This window comes from Centruroides sculpturatus, unplaced genomic scaffold (assembly GCF_000671375.1).
Source record: "Centruroides sculpturatus isolate CEXI.00-Female unplaced genomic scaffold, Cexi_2.0 scaffold717, whole genome shotgun sequence".
Lineage (NCBI taxonomy): Eukaryota > Metazoa > Arthropoda > Arachnida > Scorpiones > Buthidae > Centruroides > Centruroides sculpturatus.
Window position 1 is genome coordinate 79,073 of NW_019384973.1, and position 26,134 is coordinate 105,206.

Sequence of the window (26,134 nt, forward strand, 5' to 3'; positions counted from 1 at the left end):
GAATTAACCTGAAATGCGAATTCAATTTGCAGAAAACAAAAATATCACAGATAATATGTCTGATAAACACCTCAAATGATAGTATGAGAATCGTAAGTTTTATTTAAATCAATTAGTAAATTAAAGTAACATTTTGATGTCAAAAATGACACATTTTGTCTCTTTCTGTGGGAAGGGAAGTAAAACTTTCTTTGGGAAAGATGTTATCACACATCTCCAACAAACATCTGTCCATTTGCATCAGAAATAATATCCCGTCAGATGTTATGAATACTAAAACCCAATTGGAGAGGAATTTAGAATAAAAGGCAGAGAAATCATATTCTCAGGGCAGCCAATAATCCAGGACTGTTATAGAGGGATATGACCTGAGGAAGAAGCGACATAGAAGAGGACAGCCATAAAAAGATTCCCGCATAGCCAAAGACGTCAGGCATTGAAGTCCCATCTTGCTACTATACAGCCCTCCTCCGTCTCCATATCAGAAAGACATTTCCACATATCATTTAGATTACACCAACTGAACTGAATCAACTAGCCCAGAGGTATTATAATTAGAACCTTTTGTAAACTCTCTCTCTCTCTCTGTGTGTTCAGAGGTGTATGTAGTTAGGCATTGATTTAATGATAGATTACTCCTTTATGTATTTCTTTATTTTATTCATTAAACTTTTGTTTGTTATTTGTTAACCTGTCTGTTCACTGGATTGAATATTGACATCTGGACTGCCTACAATCAAAACTTACCCATGACTTCCCCACTCGATAAATATACAGCCCTCCTTTTAAATATAGATCTTAATATTGCGAGTTAGGGTGTGAATTCCTACCCTAGCTGGTGTCAGGTCTGATGTCAGAAGGATCATACAATCCTGGCAGCATTTTATAAATTTTGCCATTCACTGACATTGTGAGTGTCACTGTCCCGACGTGACTGTCCCAACAGATCAAAGGGGTTACAAGTAACACTCTTGTATCCTCCCCCATATTCTCACAATATGCCAAATTTCTGGGCTATGTAAAGGCTATAATTAAATATTAGAAATTAATTAATTTGACTAGAGGCATCTCTTATTAAATTTAAAAATTATAAATAATTAATTTTTAATTTAGACATTTCTAAAATTTAATTTAATTTAATTTGAAATTAGTCATTAAATTTAATACAAGATGGCAGCATAACTGCCTACCTGTAGTCAAATTAATCAATTTCTAATATTTAATTATAGCCTTTACATAGCCCAAGAATTTAGCATATTGCTTGGTGTGTTTATTATATAATGGGCTATGGTTGTTGATGTTTATATGTAAAATGTCTGAACACAAGTTTGGAAAAATGTGTGATCACAAGCAACACTAAGATGCTAGTGGAATGAGTGCTGAACACAGACTGAAGTAGCATGTGCATAATCCGGGACTTCCCTTCTCCTCACCATGCATTAAGCAAGTCAAATTTTTCAATTTGTTTTGCTCATTATGTGAAATACTCATTCTGAGGGGTGCTTGTTAAGCGAGATTCTACTGTATCTGATTCCTTGTAATATATACTAAGAAATGCTTTTTTTTTATTGAAAATTAATGTTTCTTAAATGTTTCAAATTACAAAACATTTTAAATATTAAATTTATCTTTGTAAATAATAAATATTTTTCAGTCGAAATTTTGAAAATATATCTGATTTGATTTATATAATAATAATAATAATAATAATAATAAATATTAACGTATTAAATTTTATAGATTCATTCATTATCATCACCAGGAACAAGTTTAACCATTGATTGGATTGGAAGGTATTTATATTGGGCTGAACATGAAAATAATTATTATGATTCTATTTGGAAACTGGATATAACTTCATCACAAGCTCCGCATTTCATATTAAATTATTCTTCTACAATAGATTCAATAGAAGTGGAACCTTTTACTAGGTATATATTTGTTTTTATTAAATAAATGTTATAAAGTAATTATAAAATTTCAAAATATTTAAGTTATTAAAACAAGTGAAGATAAGTTTATATATTATTTTGTCAGCATTTAAATATATATATATTTTTTATAAATATAATTTTGCGTTGATCTACTTATTTAAATTTATCAAAAATATTTTGAATTTGCAATCCTGCTCATTAAGAACAATATTTAATTTACCTTATACAGTTAACCCCCTATAACACTGTTGATAATTCCATTTTATATGAATTCCATGTTGTACGAATCACTTAGATTTTACAAGTACGTGAGCCGTTCACAGCCCGGCACACATATTTATAAAATCTAAGTTACTTGTACAACATGGAATTCATGTAAAATGGAATAATCAACAGTGTTATGGGGGGTCAACTTGTATAAGTCTTATTAAAATTAATAAAGTTCTATTTATACATGAAGATTTGCTTCATGCATGGTTCTGATTTACATATGTCTATCAGTTATATAATGATTAAATACATGAAAAACAAACATAAAAATATATAAAATTAAAGAATATTTTGCTTTAAGAATATTTTTAGATTTAAAGAATTAATTAAATTTTTTGTTATAAGAATATTTCTTTCATTTTAAATATAAAATAAGCTTCTTTCTAATTTTATTTAAAATTTAAAAAAGTAAAAATTTGCCTAAGTTAAAAAGTAAATAAGCAAAAAATACTAATACAGTACAGATATTTCTAGTTTATCTGATTTTTATTCAGATTTATGTCACCAAGAATTTGATTGAATATCATCAGCTAAAACAATTAAATCCATTATTATTTTTTAATTATAATACCTTTTACAATCCTTTCTTAAAGACTAACCATAATTTTTCTTTACTTGTATCAATAACTTTTGTTTACAAATTTTTAATAGAAGAATAATGCTAATGTTATACACTATTTGTACAGTGTTTGTTAAGTAATAAATAAATTGTATGAAATAATTTTATTCATAAATATATAAATAATAAAAGTTAAAATAAAAAACTTTATAATAATAAATTATATTAATAATGAAATTTAAAAAATAAATTGCAAAGCTATACTTAAACTTTAAAATAAAAAATAATAAAAATTTATAATCAGAACTTATTGATTACATAATTAAATCCTCCATAAGATTAATTTTTAGTTCAAATTTTTGAATTATAAAGTCTTTCATTAACTATTTAATATTTTATTAACTTAAAATATACCTCATAAATAGTCTAGAAATTTAGATTTTTAATTGATTGTATTGAATTTGGTTTCAACTTGTATTCTATATTTAGATTTATATTGCTTCTAAAATAATATTAACACTTCAATTATATTTTTAACAAACAACTGCAAAGTTTTAAGGAAAACAAATGATAAATAATGGATTTTGTTTATCTAGCACTATGATGGATATAAGAAGTACAGGGTGGTTATAAATTATTGAGTGCATTTCAAGAAGGAATAAAAAAAATAACACACAAACATAGTGACCCCTGTTTTATTTCAGATGACAGAGTAGCTGTAAAAGTTTGTGCTGACCTTGATTGAATGTAGGTGGCACTGTGATGGAAAATTAGGGAACCTTTTTTTCCAAGCATACAGTGACTAGCACTACATACTTTGATATGTTATAGGGTTATGCTCATGCTACCACAAATTTAATACTGACAACTGAACATTTACTTCCAGCAAGTTGGGGTACCTCTACACTGGAGTTTAATTGCTCAGGACTATATATAAGAAAAATTTCCTGAATGTTGGATTGGCTGCAGAGGACCAATTTCCTGACCACCTTGATTCCCCAACATTACACTACAAAATTTCTTTATTTGGGGGTTTGTTCAAAGACATGTTGTACACAACAAAGGTTTGAAACATTGAAGAACTGAGAAGATGAATTGGTGAACTTTGTGAGATTTTGAGACTTTTTTGTGAGACTTTGGAATTGGTGAGAAGACGAATTGGTGACTTCACCTGCTCTGTGACACATGGTGTGAAATTGAATGCATCTGGATATTACATGGCTACACATGGAGCTCATATGGAAGTTATTTAAAGTGTAAAATATTTTATTTAAAGACCTATTAAATAAAACAGCATGCATACATGTGACTACTTTACTGTATTCTTTTTTCATTCCTCACCAAAATGTGCTGAATAATTTATAACTGCCCTGTGTATATAATGTTAACACAATTGTCATTTTTGATAATAAACAAAAAATTATATAAAATTTTAATAAGATATATTATTTTATAATGTATATCATTAAATTAGTTCAATAATTTAAATGTTAAATTTATAGAACTTCTTCATAAACTTTTCTTTATCACTGGTGGACAGCATAAGAATTACTTAGCATTATGAATTAGCCTAATGCATTTGTTTATGTTTGTTACAACAATTACACCAAAGGTAATAAAGTAATATAATATGTAAAAAAAAATTATGAATCTGAAAAATGCCAATTTTTTAAAAATATGTTAATTTTTTAAAATAGGCTAATTATTTCATAAAATGTATGAATAAAGATGAATTAGAAATAAGTTGATGTAACCTATGCTGACAGTTAACTTTTGGTATCAATTTAACATTGGCATATGATATATTAATTATAATTATCAACCCTTCAATTATAGTTAAATGCAAATTGTTATATGTTACAGTTAAATGCAAATTGTATAGTAAATGCAAATACAAATTGTTTAATTATTTTGAAATGATTGTATTGATTATTTTGAAATTATGTTGATTACAGTCACAATATCAGAAGTATTGCACCTTAAAACCATCATGTAATTTACGTTATATTGTTACAAAATACAAGAAACATTTTTTTATTATAAAATCAGTCCCTGAACTGAATGGANTATTACAGAACTTATTTTTTATTAATTGAGAACTATAAATGACTTAAAAAAATTTAAAAATTTTATACTTGAGTTTGAGGAGACATATTTCCCTTTTTCTAAAACTTTTATAAGTTGCAAAATATTTTAAAATTAGGTTCAATTTAATAGAGATTGTATACATCTACATTGTTTTTTCTGAACCATAATCTCAATTTACATGTGTTATGATTTTTATCATAACACTGTGTGATTCAAACTTTACAACTTAGAAAAACAATCATATGTACATTTTTATTTATTTGTGGCAGGTTCAATATTTTTATTTGATCCTAAAAATTATTTTTAACGTTATAAATACAAATAAATTTATAATGACAAATGATATTTATAATGAATTTTTAAATATTATTAATTATAGTATCCATAAACATGAAATAAGTTCAATAATCACACTGAAATTTGTGTGTTTTAAATAATTCTATGCATACTTGACAGAATAAATGTTGCAAAATCTATTTGCAATATTTAACTGGAATGTTAATTATGCTTCTGTTATTAATAGTTTATGATATAATTTAATTAAAAAATTTGAAATGAGAATTTTTGATTTCAAAAAATGCAAAATATATTTTATATTAATAATAAAGAAGAATACTTTAAAATTAAGAACAGAATTAAAAAATAGCATTAATAGTCATAATTTTTTATATCTTATTGAAAAATTGATATATTATTTATTTGCTTATTAATTTTAAAATAATTTCTAGTAAAACTTTAATTTTTTTCTCTCTTACTCAATTTCTGATATTATTTATAATTTTAATAAATTTTTCAGAAAATTAATATGGTCTGCAATGAAACAAGATAAATATAATTTAATGAGAAGTGATACCAATGGACAAAATATAGAAAATTTTTTCTCATTAAGTAATAATTGTCATTCATCAAAATCTGATATACAAAGAAATCAAATTGGACATTCCTATAATTGTTCATCATCATTGTTTGTTAGAAGAGCATTCACAATAGACAGATCAAATATATCTCATCCAGAATTGCTTTGGGTTGATGGAAATGATGGACATATTTGGGCATCTGATCTAAATGGTTGCAATTGCCGAATTTTAGTTAATGCTAATGAAAATAAAAATATTGGTAAGTATTTAAATAGTTTTAAATTTGTTTTGTAATAATGAATATATAATTACAATCATTACAATAATTTAAATGAATATAAAGTTTATTGAAAAATATTTTGACTTATAATATATATTGATGATGATTGTGAATGATCAGTAATTTTTAAAAAATTATATTCTTTTGGAATAATGCATTTCCATAATTTATTCTATTGTAACAAATGTTTCTGAAAAAAAGATGTTAGAATTTTTAAAATGTTGAATATTATATTATTTTTTGTTATTTGTATGTCATTAACTAATAACAACAGCTACAGAACTGGGCACTAGTATTATCTGAGTAGGATGAAATCCACACACATAATAATAATTTATTGCAAAATGAAAATTGGAATCTAGTCTTTTAAATCTATATTTTTTTATATTTGATAAAAAACTTATCTTAAAATATTTTAGTTTTTTTTTTATTGTTAAAATTTTTAGGAATTACATTAAAAATAAACAAAGTCACCACTTAAGTGTAAATTTAAAAACGGTTTTTAATTGTTATTTTAGTCTGTGTGTTAAAATTGATATTAAATATTTTAATTTATAAATGAAATGAAATAAAAATTGTTAACAAAATGAAAACAACAAGAATTTTTTACAATATATATTGAAAAATATGTTCAAAATATTTAAATCTTGTGTAAAACATGATTAAAGAATATTCAAAACTTAAAAAAAAATTTTTTTATAAAACCTTTTGAGAAATGTTCATTGATGAAATACAAAATAATTGTCAAAACTCATGCATATGTAAAATTTATTTTTTGATTTTAAAGATTAAAAAAAATTGTTTAACATTGTAAATAAAATTTTTAGTATGAATTACTGTATGTGTTTTCTAAATTAGTATACTTTGCTGAATCATTATTTGTTATTAGTCTTGAACTATTAATATATTTGATATTTTTTTAATAGACTCTAATATATTTAACAACATAGAATTATATTAAAATTTATTATTAAAAATTATTTATTTTAAGGATTACCTCCAACTTCTATTACTGCTGATACAACAGCAATCTATTGGTTCAATAATGAGTCAGGTGGAATATATAGCATGAATAAGAATTCTAAGTTTCAAAATCCACCAACTCCTCCTCCTAAACTACCTACTTCAGCTTCACAAAAAAGAAGATTTCAATTGATCAAGGAAATTCAGGGTGTTAAGCAAATATATGCAATTGGTTCACATCTTCAGTCTTATCCAGGTATGTAATTTAGTTATAAATAAGTGTTTAATAAAATAAAAATACTAAAACTTTTTCATTTATTCAAATTTTAATAATTTGATATGATAATTTAAACTTGGAATATGACTTCTTTGATTTTATAAAAAAAAAATTATGTTTATAATAACAATAAATAATAAAATCAAGGACTAAGTCATTAGTACAAGGGCCTACAAGAAATACGTAATCAAAGATACCATGGATGACACATTTAGGAAATGTTATGCTGCACAAGAAACTATACAGTATATTACAGGCAGCTGTAAAAGTCTGGCACAAACAGACTATTTATATAGACATAACCAAGTAGCTAAAATAATTAAAGTATATAGCAAAGAAATATTTACTAGCCAGCACAAAAACACCATATTATAAGCATATTCCACAAACCATCCTTTAGAACACAACACACAAACTATATTTTGACAGTGCAATTATAACAGATAAAAGAATCCATCACAATAGACTGGATATTATCCTTGTTGACAAAGTGCACAAAACTACTTATATCATTGACATTGCTATATATATATATCTACAAAATAGCTATACAGAAAAAATAAGTAAATATACTGAACTTTCTCAAGAAATAAAATTCCTATGGAAAATAGTTTTCTCTGCCATAGGAATTATCCCACATTTATTACATAAAAGCCTGAAAACAATAGATATTCACTCAAATTTATACAGGTTTACAAAAAGCTACTATTCTGACGACTTGTCATATTGTCAGAAAATTTCTCCAAACTGTTTAAGGCTTTGTACTGGTCTTACACACTTGGCTTTTGGGTGAGATTGATACCAGACACAATTCAAGAATGATACACAGTAGGAATAATAATATAGATGTTATATAATAAAATGTTGATATTATGTTTGAATTTCTTTATTCTTTGATATAGTTATTTTTATAAATATGTTATTAAAAATTAAAATTATATTCAAAATATATTTTGTGCACAGTATATCTTATTAAATTTTTTGCTCAAGATATTTGAGAATACTCTTTAACTAATGATTCTGTTATATATTGATACAAATTTATATATTTAGAATATATGAATTAATGAAACTACTTATATATATTTATATGAGGGTGGTTTTTTTCAACCTCAGTGGTTCATAAAACAAAGACAAGTGTAAATAACAAAATGAATTTATTACCAAAAGTTAGATACAAACATGGTTACTTTTTGACATAATCACTGTGAAGATTGAGGCATTTGTCATATCTGTGGATGAGCTTTGCAATCCCCTCTTCATAGAATGTTGCCACCAGTGACTTGAGATGGACCTTAATGTTGTTTTGAAGATCATCATTAGTCTTTAACCTCTGCCTTCCTAGCCATGTTTTCAGTTCAGGAAAGAGGTGGAAGTCTTCATACATTAAAAAGTTCCAAGCTGGGTGGAAATCTGAAAGGTGGAAGTCTTCACCATTTTTAAACACCCAGTTTATAGCCCCGATTTGGCACTGAATGACTTCCACCTCTTTTCTGAACAGAAAAAGTGGCTAGGAGGCAGAGGTTCGAGACTAATGACTATCTTCAAAACAATGCTAGGGTCCATCTCGAGTCATTGGCAGCAACATTCTGTGAAGAGGGGAAGAAAAAGCTCGTCCACAGATATGACAAATGCTCAATCTTCATGGTGATTATGCCAAAAAGTAACCAAGTTTGTACCTAACTTTTGGTAACAAATTCATTTTCTTATTTACTCTTGTCTTTTTTTTTATGGACCATCAGAGCTTGAAAAAAAACAGCCTATGTATATTCTATATTAAAAATAGAAACTTAAATATTTTAAAAATAATTTATTTTTTTACAGATATAAAGTGCCTATATCCATCTGAAAGTGGAATCCCTCAGTTATTAGATAGTTCTTTTAATTCATTAAAGTTACAATTACCTTTAATTTCACATTCTAAAGATTGTACAGATATATCTTTACCTACGTTTCAATATACAATATATTATAGTGAAGTCAATAAATTCAATAAGATAATAAATTGTGAATTTAATATTTCACATTGTATTATTATGGTGAGTTTTAGCATATTAGATATTAGAAGAGTTCTTCATTAAATATCACTAACATATACATATACATATATTTTCTTGCAGAAAACATATGATGATATAATTGTGCTTACTGGATTAAAACCATTTACAACATACATGATACAAGTAGCAATTAATAATTATTATAATAAAGGAAATATTACTCTTGGACCAACTGTTACATATCAAACAAAAGAAGGAGGTAAGATTTTTTTGTACAAAGCATATTAATATTACAATATAAATAATTATATTTATTGTTAAATTATACAAATAATCTCAATCATACATAATTAACAAATTACAGTTCCAAGTGCACCTGATAATATAATTGTGGTTCCAGTATCACCTGAGCAGTTGGATGTTTATTGGAACCCTTCTATCAGATTTAATGGTAAATCAGTTTCTTATGAAGTTCGTTGGAAAGTAGATTACTCTGGTGATCAGTTTAATTTAGACACACATGCAAGAAAAGCCCACGAGAAATGCATGATGAAACTTAAAAATCTTTTGCCTGGAACTAAATATTACATAGTGGCAAGTATAGAACTGCATTTTTATGTTTACTAATTTTTCATTTGCTTCATAAATTTTATATAAGATTTTTATTTAAGGTTAGAGCATATTCTTCTGGTGAAGATTTATATAATGATAGTCAAGAAGTAACTGCAAAAACTTATGATCAGCCTAATAATTTAACTTTATTGGAAACAAATGAAGAGAATTTGAAATTTTCTTGGCTTTCTCCCTCAGATGGAGTTATTCAGCATTCGTTAGAAATAACTGAAGTAATTATTTTAGGAATATTTTTAAAATATAAATATATTTTATTATTAAATTTTAACTACTTTAATTAATTCTTTCTTTTACTTTAATTAATTAATTCTACTTTAATACTTTTATTAAATTTTAATTTAATTAATTTTACTTGAATTTTATAGTGTTTTAAATTTTGAAGGAAAAACTAATTGAGTTTTTTAGAAATTCATAAAAGATATACTTGCAAATAATGTTTTTTGAATGTCTTTCTTTTTACTGATTTGAATGTAACTACATTTTGTTAACTCTAATTACATTATTACATTTTGAGTGGATTTTTTTTACCAGATATGATAGAATTTATTTCCATGATATTTTGAAAATATTTTAGAAGTTGTCTATATTTTTCTTACAATTAATTTAAATTAATAAGTTATGAAAATTAAATTTTAAAGTTCAAAAAAGTAATTATAATTTAATTTTAATATAAATTTATTAAAATAAATTAAATTGTGTATTTCTTAACTTTATTATTAATTATAATTTTAGTACAAAATATCAACTATGTGTACATATGTACATTTGATTTCATTATGAATTTATCAAATAGGATATAATTGCAACTGGAAATTGAATAAGATAATATAAGCAAAACTGAATTAGATATAATAGTACAGTAAACAGAAATTTTTTATAAGGCTGTAACATTTTATTGATGAATATCTTGTTTTTTAAAAGTTGTAAATTTCTATTATACTAGCAGCTGTGATCAAGAATTCTTGAGAAAGCAGCTTAATTTTTATTTAATTTTTGGAAAATCTTTTTTATTGACATTTCTCAAGAAATTGTTTGTGAGAATTTTTGGGCTTAGTATTTAAAATATTATTTTTATTATTATTACTATTTTACATATATATTCCATTAACTATGTTTATTCTTTCAATGATCTTGGCATTAACTTTGATGAGAAACTTATTTTCAGTTTTCACATTGAACAATGTTGCCTGTTATAAAAAAACAAAATTCATATGCATTTGAAAACTATAGAAAATAATTTTAAAATTCATATGAGATACATAATTTAGTTGTTCATCTAAAATTTTATGAAACTGTAGTATATAATATGAGTTTATCCTGTGATGATAGACTGAATATTAGTTTTCCTAAGTTTTTATAGTTTTATGTAATATTAACAGTTTCAAAAATAGACTAGACTATATTACAACATTATGTTAATAATTATGTTAACAATATGTTAATGAAAATAAATCTTTTATTATATAAAATTTCAAAATAATAAGTATTAATACTAGAAAAAATAAAATTATTATTTACACATTTTTTCAGTTACCTGATTTTAATTGGCATGAAGTGTTAAAACAAGAAACTTCTGAAGAAACTGTTTACAACTTTACTATAGAAAATTTATATCCAAGAACAAAATACAGTGTCAGATTGGTACTTACTTATGTTGAAAATAATGTTTCTTATGTTTGGCCTAAAGATACACAGATTATATATGAAACATTGGGCAAAAGTCCTAACATACCAGGAATTCCTTATGTTCAAAATGTAGGAAGAGATCTTTATCAAGTTGTATGGACAGAACCATTTCCCTTTGATGAAAATACTATATATCATTTAGAAAGCAAGTAAGATAGAAATTTAGAATAATAATAATAATTTTTCCTAAATGTAACTTGTTGCAAAATAGCAAACATTTTCAGACTATCTTCTAGACCAAGGATGGGCAACCCTTGGCATGCCAATGATTTTTTTCTGACTTGCAACCCAGGGCTCAGCTTAAAAAATATATATCTAACATCTTCACTAAGTTGTATATTTTAACTTAATACAATACAATTGTATTGTATTAAGTTACTAAATACTAAATAAAAATGCAATAAAGAAACAAACTCTATCAACTGTTTTAATAATTAATAATAAGTACAGTACATCTAACATATCTGAATAATCTGACATATATGGGACCAAAACAGTGTCCAATTAAGAAGATTGCTGAATTATTGGAAATTCACACAGTTTTATGAATTAACAATTTAAGGCAATAGAAATGTGATTTAAATAAGAATAGAAATCATATAATGAATTGAGCACATAAATGAATCTGACAGCATGTTGTTAACTATTAATAATGCAGCAAAGTACAAGTTGCACTACTGATACAGTATTGTTTTAAGATACTGTACCTTTTTGAGTAACCTAAGATGACAAGCTGAATAATTTTTAATGTAGTGCCCAAGCTTGACTGTTCAAGCTCAGGCTCATGTTTAATGGGAAGCTGTGTAAGTTTAGTGAAATGGGAGTTTTTAACTAGTGAGAAGCTAGTCTACAATTTGGCAACAGTGCTGGTAATACCTGAGAGTCTAGTGTTGGATTACTGGACATGTCAAACTAATGCAAAATCAGATTACCAAGATTATACTGTAATAAGAAAATTAAATAAACATTCTATTTCCAAGACTTTCTGCAATGTACTGACTTTTAAGCAGAATTTTCAATTTAGCAGAAAATCTAGCTTTCCTTTAGCATCATTTAACTTCTAGACCATATAATAATAAACTTCCAAAAATTTAGATGGGTGCATGAGAAAATTTTGCATCATAGATTTGGTAATTTGGCACACACTTAAAAAGGTTGCCCACTCCCTGTTCTAGGGTTATATTTGAACAAATTTAGGTTTTAAAGATATAGACAAAATATTTAAATAAATAAGCATTTTCATAAAATAATATTGTTATGAAATAAATTAAATAATTAAAAAAATAATAATAATGATGTTTATAATACAATTTAACCTTTTTAAAATTAACAACTGAAAAATGAATTGATTTAAAAATTAAATATTTTTATAGGATATTTAAAGAAGATGAATCAGATTATTCACAATGGAAATTAGTATATAATGGAACAGTCAATCAATGGTTAACTGAAAATTTGCTTCCCAAATTTTATTATCAGTTCAGAGTACAAGCAATAAATGATTATGGAGAAAGCAATTTTAGTAATGCAAGTCAACCATTTATGGCATTAAATAGTATAGGTAAATATATGATTATTAAAACTTTTTAAATTAGAATAAATTATAAATACTTTATTTACTCGCATATAAGGCAATCTTGCATACAGGACAAGGTGTGACTTTAAAGATCAAAATAAAGAATTTGATTTATTAATACAATTCTGATTTTATTTCATTTAATCACAAATAAAATATCAAGTACACATAAATGCACACATTTTCCCATAAAAATTACTGACATTTTAAACTTTAAGAAAAATCTTGTAAAATTGACAACATAATTTTTTCATGTAAAGCTGACAATTATTGAGAACCTTTTTTTGTCAATTCTTAACAGTCAAATTCATTCTTTGTCAATTACACTTATGAGTTTCTCTGAGTTCTGATTTCTGAATAATCATCTGTTTTCACAAGGAAATGAATTAAAACTTATATCGGGCTCCCATGTGATTTTAGAATTCAATACAAAAGCTCTGCTTTTCCTATTACTATTCATCTTTACTCCTGACAATACACAAGAACAATTCAAACAACCAGATAAAATACTTTTGTTTTTAAACATGAGGGTGAGCATCCGGTAAAAAATGTGAATATGTGGTTTACAAAAATTATTGCAAAAATGCAAAGAATTTTTTGCTTGCATGTATAGGTTTTTCAAGCAGGGAAAAATGAATAAAAATCTCGTCTTATATGCAAGTAAATAAGGTAAGTCTTTATTTTATATTATTAAATTACTAATAATAATTATAGGAAATTTTAGTAATATTTGCAAAACATTTGATAACATAAAATTCTTAATATATGTATTTAAAAAATTGGAAAATACATATTAAAGGTCTTTCACATATAATTTATCATATAAAAGTATTAAAATTTATGTCATAGCCCAGAAGTAATAGGACAATTAAATATTTTATATTTTAGCAGAAATGTTATTAGTAGAATATAATGTACATGCAACGTATGTTCAGAATATAATATTTAAACATGCAAAACAAAACAAAATATAATTACAAAAATTGTTTAAAATTTTGTCCATTTATATCAAAAATCATTTAATTCTTGTAAACACAAAGTTATTATGGTCTGTTTAGTTCTAATATTTCATTATTAAACGAATTTTTAAATTCTAAATAATCAAAATAATAATATAATATATATAGTCTTATTCCATTTTAAAGACTTATAACAGTTTTAAGTATTATCATTAATAAATCTAAAACAAATTTACTCTTACTAATCTGAGCCTGTGCTAATCCAATCTCTCCTTAATCCAAATCAATTTGATTTGTTTTTTACTGTTTTTGACAAATTAATGAATTTTATATGATTTTGAGAATGCTCAATTATAACAAATTATTGAGAGTAAAACATGCAGTAACACACATTAAACAGAATAATGGAAAATTTCTTGAAGAAAGTCATATAAGTTTATGTTTTTATGAGATTTCTAGACTTTATTGAAAGAGTAGTTAAAAATAATAAAAACCATTTATTGGATAAATGGAAAAGATGAGAAATTCTAGAAAACTGAAAGAAATATGCAGAAGTGTTAGTCAGTTTTAACACTTGCATTAAATAGGATATTTACTCACAAGATCTTATTATTTTACATCTATACGTCTATTTTATATTTTGTGATTATTTATTTGATTTTTCATAGAAAATATTAATATTGTAATGATATTGAGAAATGATTTATCTATTAAAAATCAGTTTCTGTATTGATAATTATAAGTAGTAAATAATTTTTCTTTCTTTTAATAGTATTTATTTTTGTTCTTAGCTCTAGCTAATCAAACAAATGGACAAATTACAGTTATACTTGCTTCCATTTTACCAACTTTATTTTTTATTGCAAGCTCTCTTGGAATAGTAGGATATATAAGTATGTATTTTTATAATTTAAATAATTAATTTTTAATTTAGACATTTCTAAAATTTAATTTGAAATTGGTCATTAAATTTAATACAATACAATTTGACTAAAGGTAGGCATAACTGGTAAAGATAGACTAAAGGTAGACTATATAACCTTTAGTCAAATTAATCAATTTCTAATATTTAATTATAGCCTTTACATAGCCCAAGAATTTGACATATTGCTTGGCATGTTTATTATATAATGGGCTATGGTTATTGATGTTTATATGTAAAATGTCTGAACACAAGTTTGGAAAAATGTGTAATCACAAGTGACACTAAGATGCCAAAAAAATCACATCAACCAAAAAAAACTGCAATGAAAAGGAAACCTGGACCATAACAAAAGATTCAAACCCACATTCATAAGTAGACCCCTTTTCCTTGTCAATCTCTGCCTTCGTAGATAAGATGCTTCCTACTCCTCAAACTAACATCCCCAAAACAAACAAAACACCCAGAACAAAAATTATCATATATAAACCTACTAATTAAAGGAATAATGCTAATGCTTAGGATTACTTTTCTTCAGAGCTTAAAAGTTATCAGTATCTTATATTATTTTTTAGCTCCACAAACTAAAGTTTTATAATATAAACTACTAAGATAATTTCAGTATATTATTAAGTCTATTTTGATGATTAGCAGAACAAGTGCTGAACATAGACTGATATAGTATGTGCACAATCTGGTACTTCCCCTCTCCTCATCACTCAGATGAGATGTCACTCATTAAGTGATTCACTTTTTTTACAATTTGTTTTGCTCATTATGTGAATTACTCGTTATGAGAGGTGTTGATAAATTATATAATTTAAATCATATTTAATATTGAAATTGCTACCCCATCATAATTCAAAATATAGACAGTTGTTTTTTATTATTATTATCCCAAAATATACTATATAAATTCAGATTGGACTGTAGCTGAAAATCAATTGTTTATCATAGACTGGCTGTGTTAATGTTATCATGAGGATTAGTCTTCTATTTGCAAATTACTTATTTTTACTACTAAAAACGATTAAGTTCTGTTTCATATTTTAAATCACATTTCTATCATGTTATAATCAATTGCCATCCAGAAACATTAGCTCATAAGAACAGTATGAACAACTTTTGAAACAGACTGTGCATATTTATTAACAAATCACAAAATTAATTTTATTTCTCAATAAATGGGATCATTAAGTTGTAATCTAAACATTTTCAGTTAAGTATAAAATCCTGTTTTTTTGTGATTTTTCTGCTGTTTAAAATTTGAATTTTAAGAGCAATCATGTTTATTACAAAAAAGAACAACTTCCATTTTGTAATTGAAATAAATAAAATTTTTAGAATTTATGAATAAATGTCATCATTCTTTTCCTTAGCAAGTGAAACTGGAATAAAAAATTTATTCTTGGATGCATATAACTTTAATGTTAGATCATTTTTGATATTCTTTCATAAAACAAAAATCTGTATATGTAGATAAATAGATCTTCAACATCTTAACATTTTAATTAATTAGTTAAATTAGTTAAAAAAATTCTTTATCCAATTGAGACTAAATAGAGAAATTATATTGATTAATAATAATACTTACCAATTTTCTAAACTATTCTGTATAAGTTGTGACGTTGCCATGTCTAAATTTAATCTATTTTGTACTTGTAATAAGGCTCAAGAGTTATGTAAACGATATAATCTTGAAGCTTTAATCTCCAAAAATAATGAAAATTCTACATATCTATTCTTCCACAGAGCTAAAAAGAATACTATATATAATTTATTCAACTACGCACAAAAATATTTTGTTATTAACCAACCAAATATACTATCTTTGTAATTACTCCTTTGTTAAATATAAACAAAATTAAGATTGTGTTGTTATAGATTGTCCTTTTGGACTATTTGTCTTAAATTGATTTATGTTATTCTTTACTTATAATTTGTTAAAATAATACCACCTTCTTGTAACAGGCATAAGCCTATTATAAATAAAGTTTATTGATGATGATGATGATGAACATTTTAATTATATAACATAAATTCATAAATAAAAAAATTTAATATATTATTAATTTTCAGTAATTTCAAGCATGAACATATATTACAATTATTAGGAGTTTGTCTAAATAATAATCCCAATTTTATAATTTTGGAACTAATGGAAGGAGGAGATCTACTGACTTATTTGCGTTCACATAGACCATCAATTGTAAGTATTGTATTGTGTGACTGTTTACATACTGTAATTTGCTTTTTTATTTAATTAAATAATGTATATCACAGAAATCAATTTTAAATCTGATTTTTCTAACAGCACATCTCTTCAGAAAGAGTTTGATTTGTATTAAAAAAATTAAATTGTATTAAAAAGGTTTTCAATAAATATTATTAAAATATTTATTAAAAATTGTTTTAATACAAAAGAAATCTATTTGATATAAAATTTTATAAATGTATTACCATTTTTTTATTACCAAATTTCTTACGTTAGGAAATACTTTGTAACATACAATGTGTACAAAATAAATATTATGAATATAATTTGATAATTGATCTAATAATAGAGAAACAAAATAAAATCAATGTAGCTTACATTAAAAATTATGGGATTATTAATTAAAAGAAATATAAATATAAATCAATGTTATTGGAGTGAAAATAGCAGAAATTTTATTATAATATTTGGTTTGTGTTCATATTTTAAAAAGTTTCATTCTGATGTAATTATATATATAAATAACACCAATAACAAGAATATATGATTTCATCTTTTTCTTTCATATTTTATTAAATGTCTGGCTAAATGTCTCACTATTTTTAGAAACTTGACTTGACAATTGTTAATGAATGTTAAACAAATTATTATTTAATTTTTTTTTTACAGTTTACATCTAATCCATTAAATCTGGAAGATCTACTTTCAATATGTGTTGATGTAGCAAAAGGTTGCAAATGCTTGGAAGAAATGCATTTTGTACATAGGTAAGTACTTTAATATTGTTATTTTTAAGCTTCAGAAAGTTAATCCATCTATAAGTAATATTTGGGAATATTACTATGATTATATAATTATACAAATTATGCTATTATTAGAATGTTCTTTATTCTTTTCTTTATATGTATATATTTGTACGTATCTAATTATGTTACAAGATGAACAATAGATAGTAATTATTAATGCATAATATAAATGTAATTTATTAAAAATATGTATTAATATAAAGTATAAGTAATAATAAATAATTGTAGGTAATGCCGAACACTAGAAATTTTCATATATGAGTACTTTATTATCATCTGGGTACCTGTGATTGGGCATTTTGTAGCCAGATTTTCTAACAAATTTTTAAAAAGTCAGATTTATTAAACAAAGATGGACTGTTGACAATAAAAATTTTAAAACTAATTAATCACTATAGTATATAATAAAAATGAATGTATGTCTGTCTGTCCTTCATGCATTGCTATATCATTTATCCAATTGCCATGAAACTTTGGGAAGTTGTTTAATACACTCCTGCAAAGGTTTCTGGCATAGTACATTTATCCTATGATAGATGGCGCATGTGTATACAAGCATTTCATTGTGAGGATTTCAGCACAGTTAGGAGTTGAAACTTGAAATTTGGTACACAGTTAGGGGTACGTTACAAGAATGCACACTAACAAGGGATTTTTTAAGTCCTCTGCGGGGAAAGGGACAGGATTAAGGCTTTAACAATGGAAGTGTTAAGAATAGAAGTGTTAAGAGAAAGCAACGTGCAAGATTTACAGGTGCAGATGTGGTTTTTTGCGTTAAATCGAACATAATTTTAGACCCATCTAAAAATTTTCTAATTAGTCTGGAAACAGGGGAACTTAATTCTTGTATTATGTGAAAATGGGTAAGATTGGCTGTAATGTAATAATCTTAATCTTTGCTATAGTTACTTTTTGCCCAAGCAACGACAAGGCTTATCTGCTAGTAGTATATAAAAATCAATGCATTAAAAATGTTATAATGTGTAAATATAAGAAATTTAATATTTTAAAGTTTGTTATTTACTTCAATCAGTGGTATTAAAAAATAATAAATTTGTTTTTTATATTATTTAATTTGTTAAATAAATTCACATTTTTGAGATTCACTTATTATATCTGCATACTTTATTTTTATAAACTTTGTATTTATTTTTAAAATAAGTATCTTTGAATTACCTGTCAGTTTTCAAATTATTCCAAAAAGTTCTATTATTATATATTGATATGTATCAATAAAAATTAATTTTACTATAGTTATACTGTAAATAAAATTTAATAAGTTTTTTTTCATATTTTATTATTATATGAATTTCTAAAATTTTATTAGCATTTCCATTNTGATGATGAACATTTTAATTATATAACATAAATTCATAAATAAAAAAATTTAATATATTATTAATTTTCAGTAATTTCAAGCATGAACATATATTACAATTATTAGGAGTTTGTCTAAATAATAATCCCAATTTTATAATTTTGGAACTAATGGAAGGAGGAGATCTACTGACTTATTTGCGTTCACATAGACCATCAATTGTAAGTATTGTATTGTGTGACTGTTTACATACTGTAATTTGCTTTTTTATTTAATTAAATAATGTATATCACAGAAATCAATTTTAAATCTGATTTTTCTAACAGCACATCTCTTCAGAAAGAGTTTGATTTGTATTAAAAAAATTAAATTGTATTAAAAAGGTTTTCAATAAATATTATTAAAATATTTATTAAAAATTGTTTTAATACAAAAGAAATCTATTTGATATAAAATTTTATAAATGTATTACCATTTTTTTATTACCAAATTTCTTACGTTAGGAAATACTTTGTAACATACAATGTGTACAAAATAAATATTATGAATATAATTTGATAATTGATCTAATAATAGAGAAACAAAATAAAATCAATGTAGCTTACATTAAAAATTATGGGATTATTAATTAAAAGAAATATAAATATAAATCAATGTTATTGGAGTGAAAATAGCAGAAATTTTATTATAATATTTGGTTTGTGTTCATATTTTAAAAAGTTTCATTCTGATGTAATTATATATATAAATAACACCAATAACAAGAATATATGATTTCATCTTTTTCTTTCATATTTTATTAAATGTCTGGCTAAATGTCTCACTATTTTTAGAAACTTGACTTGACAATTGTTAATGAATGTTAAACAAATTATTATTTAATTTTTTTTTTACAGTTTACATCTAATCCATTAAATCTGGAAGATCTACTTTCAATATGTGTTGATGTAGCAAAAGGTTGCAAATGCTTGGAAGAAATGCATTTTGTACATAGGTAAGTACTTTAATATTGTTATTTTTAAGCTTCAGAAAGTTAATCCATCTATAAGTAATATTTGGGAATATTACTATGATTATATAATTATACAAATTATGCTATTATTAGAATGTTCTTTATTCTTTTCTTTATATGTATATATTTGTACGTATCTAATTATGTTACAAGATGAACAATAGATAGTAATTATTAATGCATAATATAAATGTAATTTATTAAAAATATGTATTAATATAAAGTATAAGTAATAATAAATAATTGTAGGTAATGCCGAACACTAGAAATTTTCATATATGAGTACTTTATTATCATCTGGGTACCTGTGATTGGGCATTTTGTAGCCAGATTTTCTAACAAATTTTTAAAAAGTCAGATTTATTAAACAAAGATGGACTGTTGACAATAAAAATTTTAAAACTAATTAATCACTATAGTATATAATAAAAATGAATGTATGTCTGTCTGTCCTTCATGCATTGCTATATCATTTATCCAATTGCCATGAAACTTTGGGAAGTTGTTTAATACACTCCTGCAAAGGTTTCTGGCATAGTACATTTATCCTATGATAGATGGCGCATGTGTATACAAGCATTTCATTGTGAGGATTTCAGCACAGTTAGGAGTTGAAACTTGAAATTTGGTACACAGTTAGGGGTACGTTACAAGAATGCACACTAACAAGGGATTTTTTAAGTCCTCTGCGGGGAAAGGGACAGGATTAAGGCTTTAACAATGGAAGTGTTAAGAATAGAAGTGTTAAGAGAAAGCAACGTGCAAGATTTACAGGTGCAGATGTGGTTTTTTGCGTTAAATCGAACATAATTTTAGACCCATCTAAAAATTTTCTAATTAGTCTGGAAACAGGGGAACTTAATTCTTGTATTATGTGAAAATGGGTAAGATTGGCTGTAATGTAATAATCTTAATCTTTGCTATAGTTACTTTTTGCCCAAGCAACGACAAGGCTTATCTGCTAGTAGTATATAAAAATCAATGCATTAAAAATGTTATAATGTGTAAATATAAGAAATTTAATATTTTAAAGTTTGTTATTTACTTCAATCAGTGGTATTAAAAAATAATAAATTTGTTTTTTATATTATTTAATTTGTTAAATAAATTCACATTTTTGAGATTCACTTATTATATCTGCATACTTTATTTTTATAAACTTTGTATTTATTTTTAAAATAAGTATCTTTGAATTACCTGTCAGTTTTCAAATTATTCCAAAAAGTTCTATTATTATATATTGATATGTATCAATAAAAATTAATTTTACTATAGTTATACTGTAAATAAAATTTAATAAGTTTTTTTTCATATTTTATTATTATATGAATTTCTAAAATTTTATTAGCATTTCCATTTTTTAAAACAAAATATGTTAAAAATTTTAACTGTAAATTTATCATTTTTTTATATACATCATAATATAAATTTATAATGCACTATTAATAAAAACAGATTATTGAATTATGAAAATAGACTCCTATAATATACTTTGTTGTATTTTTTAAAATATCTTTTTAGGGATTTAGCAGCCCGCAATTGTTTAGTATCAAGCCATGATCCTTTTACAAGAATTGTAAAGATTGGAGATTTTGGTTTAGCTCGAGATATATATAAAAATGATTATTACCGGAAAGAAGGAGAAGGCTTATTACCAGTTAGATGGATGGCACCTGAATCTTTGGTGGATGGAGTATTTACTAATCAATCAGATGTGTGGTGAGATTATATTTCATTAAATTTATTAATTAATTTATTATTATTAATACAAAATTAAATTACATTAAAATTCTTCAATATAATTGAAAGCAATATTAAAAAAAATACTTTTTAAGTTTTTAAACACAATATTCACGTATTCTTATCATTCTATGTGAATACTGACATTACAAAGTTTTCTAACCAAATACTTAATACATCATTAGCAATAGCTTCATTAGTTAGAAATAATCAAAATTTAAAGGAAGATTTTATTTAAAACTTTAGACTCAAAAATTTCTACAAATTTTTTTTAATATTGTCTAATAAAATTGATTTTAAATTTAAAAGTTTATAAACATTCATAAAAATTTAAAATAATGTTATCCTTTTAAAGTGCTTACAATTTTATGTTAACATTGTAAATGAAGCACTCTTATTTGTAAAGATTTATTTCAGGTTTAATAATAAGAAAAGCCTAAAGACTCAACATTCAGTCTGCAGAGTTTTCTATGACTGAGTTTCTCAAGCAACTTTGTTTATTAACAGTAAAATTGTATCAGACCAAGACCAAGACCAGTTCAAGTTCTGTGATAGTCTTTTTCACTGAACAAACACTATTAAAATAAATATACTTTTACAAAATAATTTTGAAAAATAAAAGTAAATCTCAGAAGGGAAATTGTTTCTCCTGGCTTGTCTTTACTAGCACTCTAGAATTGAAAGCTAGAAAAGTTTGTATGTTGGCAATTACATGGATTTCATGTCATTATAGAACAACAATGTTGTCAATTTTAACTTTGTGTGATTTTTTTTTGATAATTTTATTATGTGTTCTAATGAAGTTTATTCAAACCAATATACTGTTACTTCTGTGGTAGTGTTAAAAGGATGAAAGATAGACTTGAAAATTTTATAATTTTTGTAAATAGTCATAATTCAATTTCTAACAACAATGTCATTACTGTTCAATACAAAATAAATATTCAAAGACAAAACAAGAATTTTTCATAACTCACTTCTTGTCTATTGCTAGACAGTTGTATTTTTGGATCAGATATTGATTGATTAAATGATGTTTTTCCATTTGATATTACAATCAAATTTATTAGAAATATCTCTATAATTCTAGATTATACTTAAAATCTTACTGATATTTGAGGAATCTAAAATTGATATGGACTTATGTATACTCAAAAAACAATTTTGATGTTATTAGCCACATATCCTTCATAGCTCAGATGGTTATGCATGATCAACAAAACCGGTGTTACAAAGATTCAATGTAATCAACTTCAGATTCAAATGTTTTTAGTTAAAAATCCTATCTTCTAAAGTTTAACAATAAATATAAAGTTTCAATATATTGTTAAGTCCTTGAAAATGTTTTTTATATCTGAAAATATTTAAGATTACCATCATTTTTCAACTCATAGTAAAACAACTTGATTCTGAAGTTTGTGCATATTGTCCTTATCATGATTATATGAGTAATCAAAATGCTTCTTCAACTCTTGTAAAATTACATTATTTTTTATTGAGAACATTTAATTTGCTTAAAGAAAATCTACTATCTAATAAACATTCTCTTTATAGTATTACAATTTACAAACTATTGATTATGAAAAATTTAATGCATAATAGGACCCATAGGATTATTTAATTAATATTGATCTTCTCAATGAAAAAATTAAACTAATAATAATTATAAGATAGGCACATTTTATTACTAAGAATAGAATGGCTAATGATTAAAATTATTATTACAAGCTGTAATATTACAAAATTATATTTTAATGAATACTATGTTTTCCGACATGAAGAACACTATTATGAGATTCATTATGAGCAAATAAAACCTGGTCAGATATAATTATGTGATAATGAAGCATATCAATATAAAATCAAGCAGAAATTAATAAATTTAAAATACATTAATTTATTTTTTTAAACATTTTAAAACTTTATGAAAAGTTATAAATATAATTCATAACTGATGTTTTTTTCAGGGCATTTGGTGTTCTTTTATGGGAAGTTATGACATTAGGTCAACAGCCATATCCAGCTCGTACTAATTTAGAAGTACTGCATTATGTTAGAATTGGTGGACAATTAGATAAACCTCAGAATTGTCCAGATGATCTGTAAGTTTAATTTTTTTATTTAATTTGAAGATTTAGTAACTTATTTAAAGTATTTTTCTATTTTATTATGTCATTATATTAAATTGTAATAAAATATATTTATATTAAGAGAAAGTATCATTTTAATTGAAAATAAAAATTATACATTTTTAATTTAACTGATATTTTATCTTAATTGATTTTTTGATGCAAAATGTATTTATATTAAATTATATATAAATTATGTATTTTTAAATCTTTAAACTTCTTATGAAACTTGAGAGTTACATTAACAAACTACTTTTTTGAGACCAACCTGAGAAAATGTCTTCTAATGCCCAAGTACTTTCAAGCTAGCAAGCTCATTTTCAGTGGTCACTCTAACTGCAACTTTTACTTTTGAATAAATGGATAACCAGATAAGAAGAAAACAAAAAGAAAAGAAAAAAGAAATACTTCGATTAAAAGAAAACATCTGAAAGAAGACACTATATAGAATTTATCTACATAATGGTTTAGAATATTTTTAAAAACAAAGATAATGAAAAATAATACAAAAGGTTTTGAATATATTTAAAGCATTGAATTCCCCAGGTATTTGTTAGAGTGTCCCCTGAAGATGCACTTTTTGGTTTGAAAGTACTGGATGTTAGAAGATAAACTGTTTTCTCAGAGTGGTCTCCAAAAATCAGTTCATTTAACTTTTAAGCTATATATTATTATTTAACCTGCTATTTTAATAATTATGTACTACATATATAACCAATATCCAGCAAGAAAATATAAAAAAACCTATGTGAAGTCATAAATGATCATCATCAGTTACCCTGATGATGACTCTTCAATATGGATGAAAACATTTGCTTTCTTGTAGTTTTTTTTCTATGTGTAGTGCTTATTTACTTATACCCGGGTGGAGTAGTTTAATTTATTTTAGTAATGCCAATTTATGAATAATTCAGACAAAATTTAATCAAAAATGATGTTTTTATCACATGTTATATTAGATAAGGTTTCAATCAATCATAAATTTATTGTTCATATACAGGGCCATAAAGAGCTTGTAAATGAAAATAGAAAAAGGGACCCAATCTACCCCTTGGGTCCCTTTTTCTATTTTAATTTTTTTGAACAATTAAAATATGTAAAATCTTTATTAATTAATAAAAAAGCAGTCATAAATATCTATAATACTGTAATGGACAGCACGTCAATCGTTTAATAGGAGAAAACTTTTTTAACATATAAGCGTTAAATTACAAATAAACATCATTAAATCATCAAGTGCTTTTGACGATAATTATTTTCATCTTTATCAGGTCATTAAAACATTTAAAATCCTTTTTTTTCGAATACAAATAACAAACCATTCCAAGCGTATTAACGTTTTGGAATAAAGCAATGGTAGAACATAAGAAAATTTTTGAATGAAAACAACGTTAGAACATAAAATTTTTTTGACGAAAACAAGTTCGGTTATAATGCACATGCGTTAAATGCCTCCAAATTGTGGAGCTAGATACGTTGTTTTAGATAGTTATACAAATTTATCCACAAAGGGGACAAATCAAGTGTGGGGGTGTTGCAGGGCTTTAATATGTTGGTAAGGAGGGCTTCCCAAATATACACAAGATTTCTATTATTGCATTGTCTTAATATGGCCACTTCACCCCACAATGGGGTATGTTGGTGTTGTAACACTATTCTAGCAAGTTCGGTTTCATTCTTGCCTTCCCTGATAGAATATTGATGTTCTAAAATACAATACGACAACATTCTGGTTGTTGCGCCAATATAATGGGTGCAACCTCCCAACACATTTTCCAATGGGACAGAGTAAGCCCCCGATCTTTCAAGGGTGGATATGGGATCTCTGTCATTGGACAACACCTCCTAAGATTTGGCCATGGAGAAACCGGCAGAAAAAAGGCATGTCACCTAAAAATACGGCAAATACG

General features: G+C 24.9%; 1 protein-coding gene across 1 annotated transcript in view; it reads left to right on the forward strand.

Annotated features, from left to right (window-relative positions):
* The window catches only part of LOC111632638 (proto-oncogene tyrosine-protein kinase ROS-like), a 113,357-nt gene that overhangs the window by 65,608 nt on the left and 21,615 nt on the right, over positions 1-26,134 (forward strand). The window contains exons 25-40 of the mRNA XM_023377132.1: positions 1,741-1,931; positions 5,648-5,967; positions 6,980-7,207; positions 9,053-9,267; positions 9,349-9,487; positions 9,593-9,822; positions 9,900-10,073; positions 11,392-11,696; positions 12,921-13,108; positions 14,874-14,975; positions 17,119-17,213; positions 17,889-17,986; positions 19,429-19,564; positions 20,240-20,337; positions 21,877-22,074; positions 24,063-24,197. Of these exons, the coding sequence (XP_023232900.1) occupies positions 1,741-1,931; positions 5,648-5,967; positions 6,980-7,207; positions 9,053-9,267; positions 9,349-9,487; positions 9,593-9,822; positions 9,900-10,073; positions 11,392-11,696; positions 12,921-13,108; positions 14,874-14,975; positions 17,119-17,213; positions 17,889-17,986; positions 19,429-19,564; positions 20,240-20,337; positions 21,877-22,074; positions 24,063-24,197 (2,852 nt within the window). The remainder of the gene's footprint in view (positions 1-1,740; positions 1,932-5,647; positions 5,968-6,979; positions 7,208-9,052; positions 9,268-9,348; positions 9,488-9,592; positions 9,823-9,899; positions 10,074-11,391; positions 11,697-12,920; positions 13,109-14,873; positions 14,976-17,118; positions 17,214-17,888; positions 17,987-19,428; positions 19,565-20,239; positions 20,338-21,876; positions 22,075-24,062; positions 24,198-26,134) is intronic.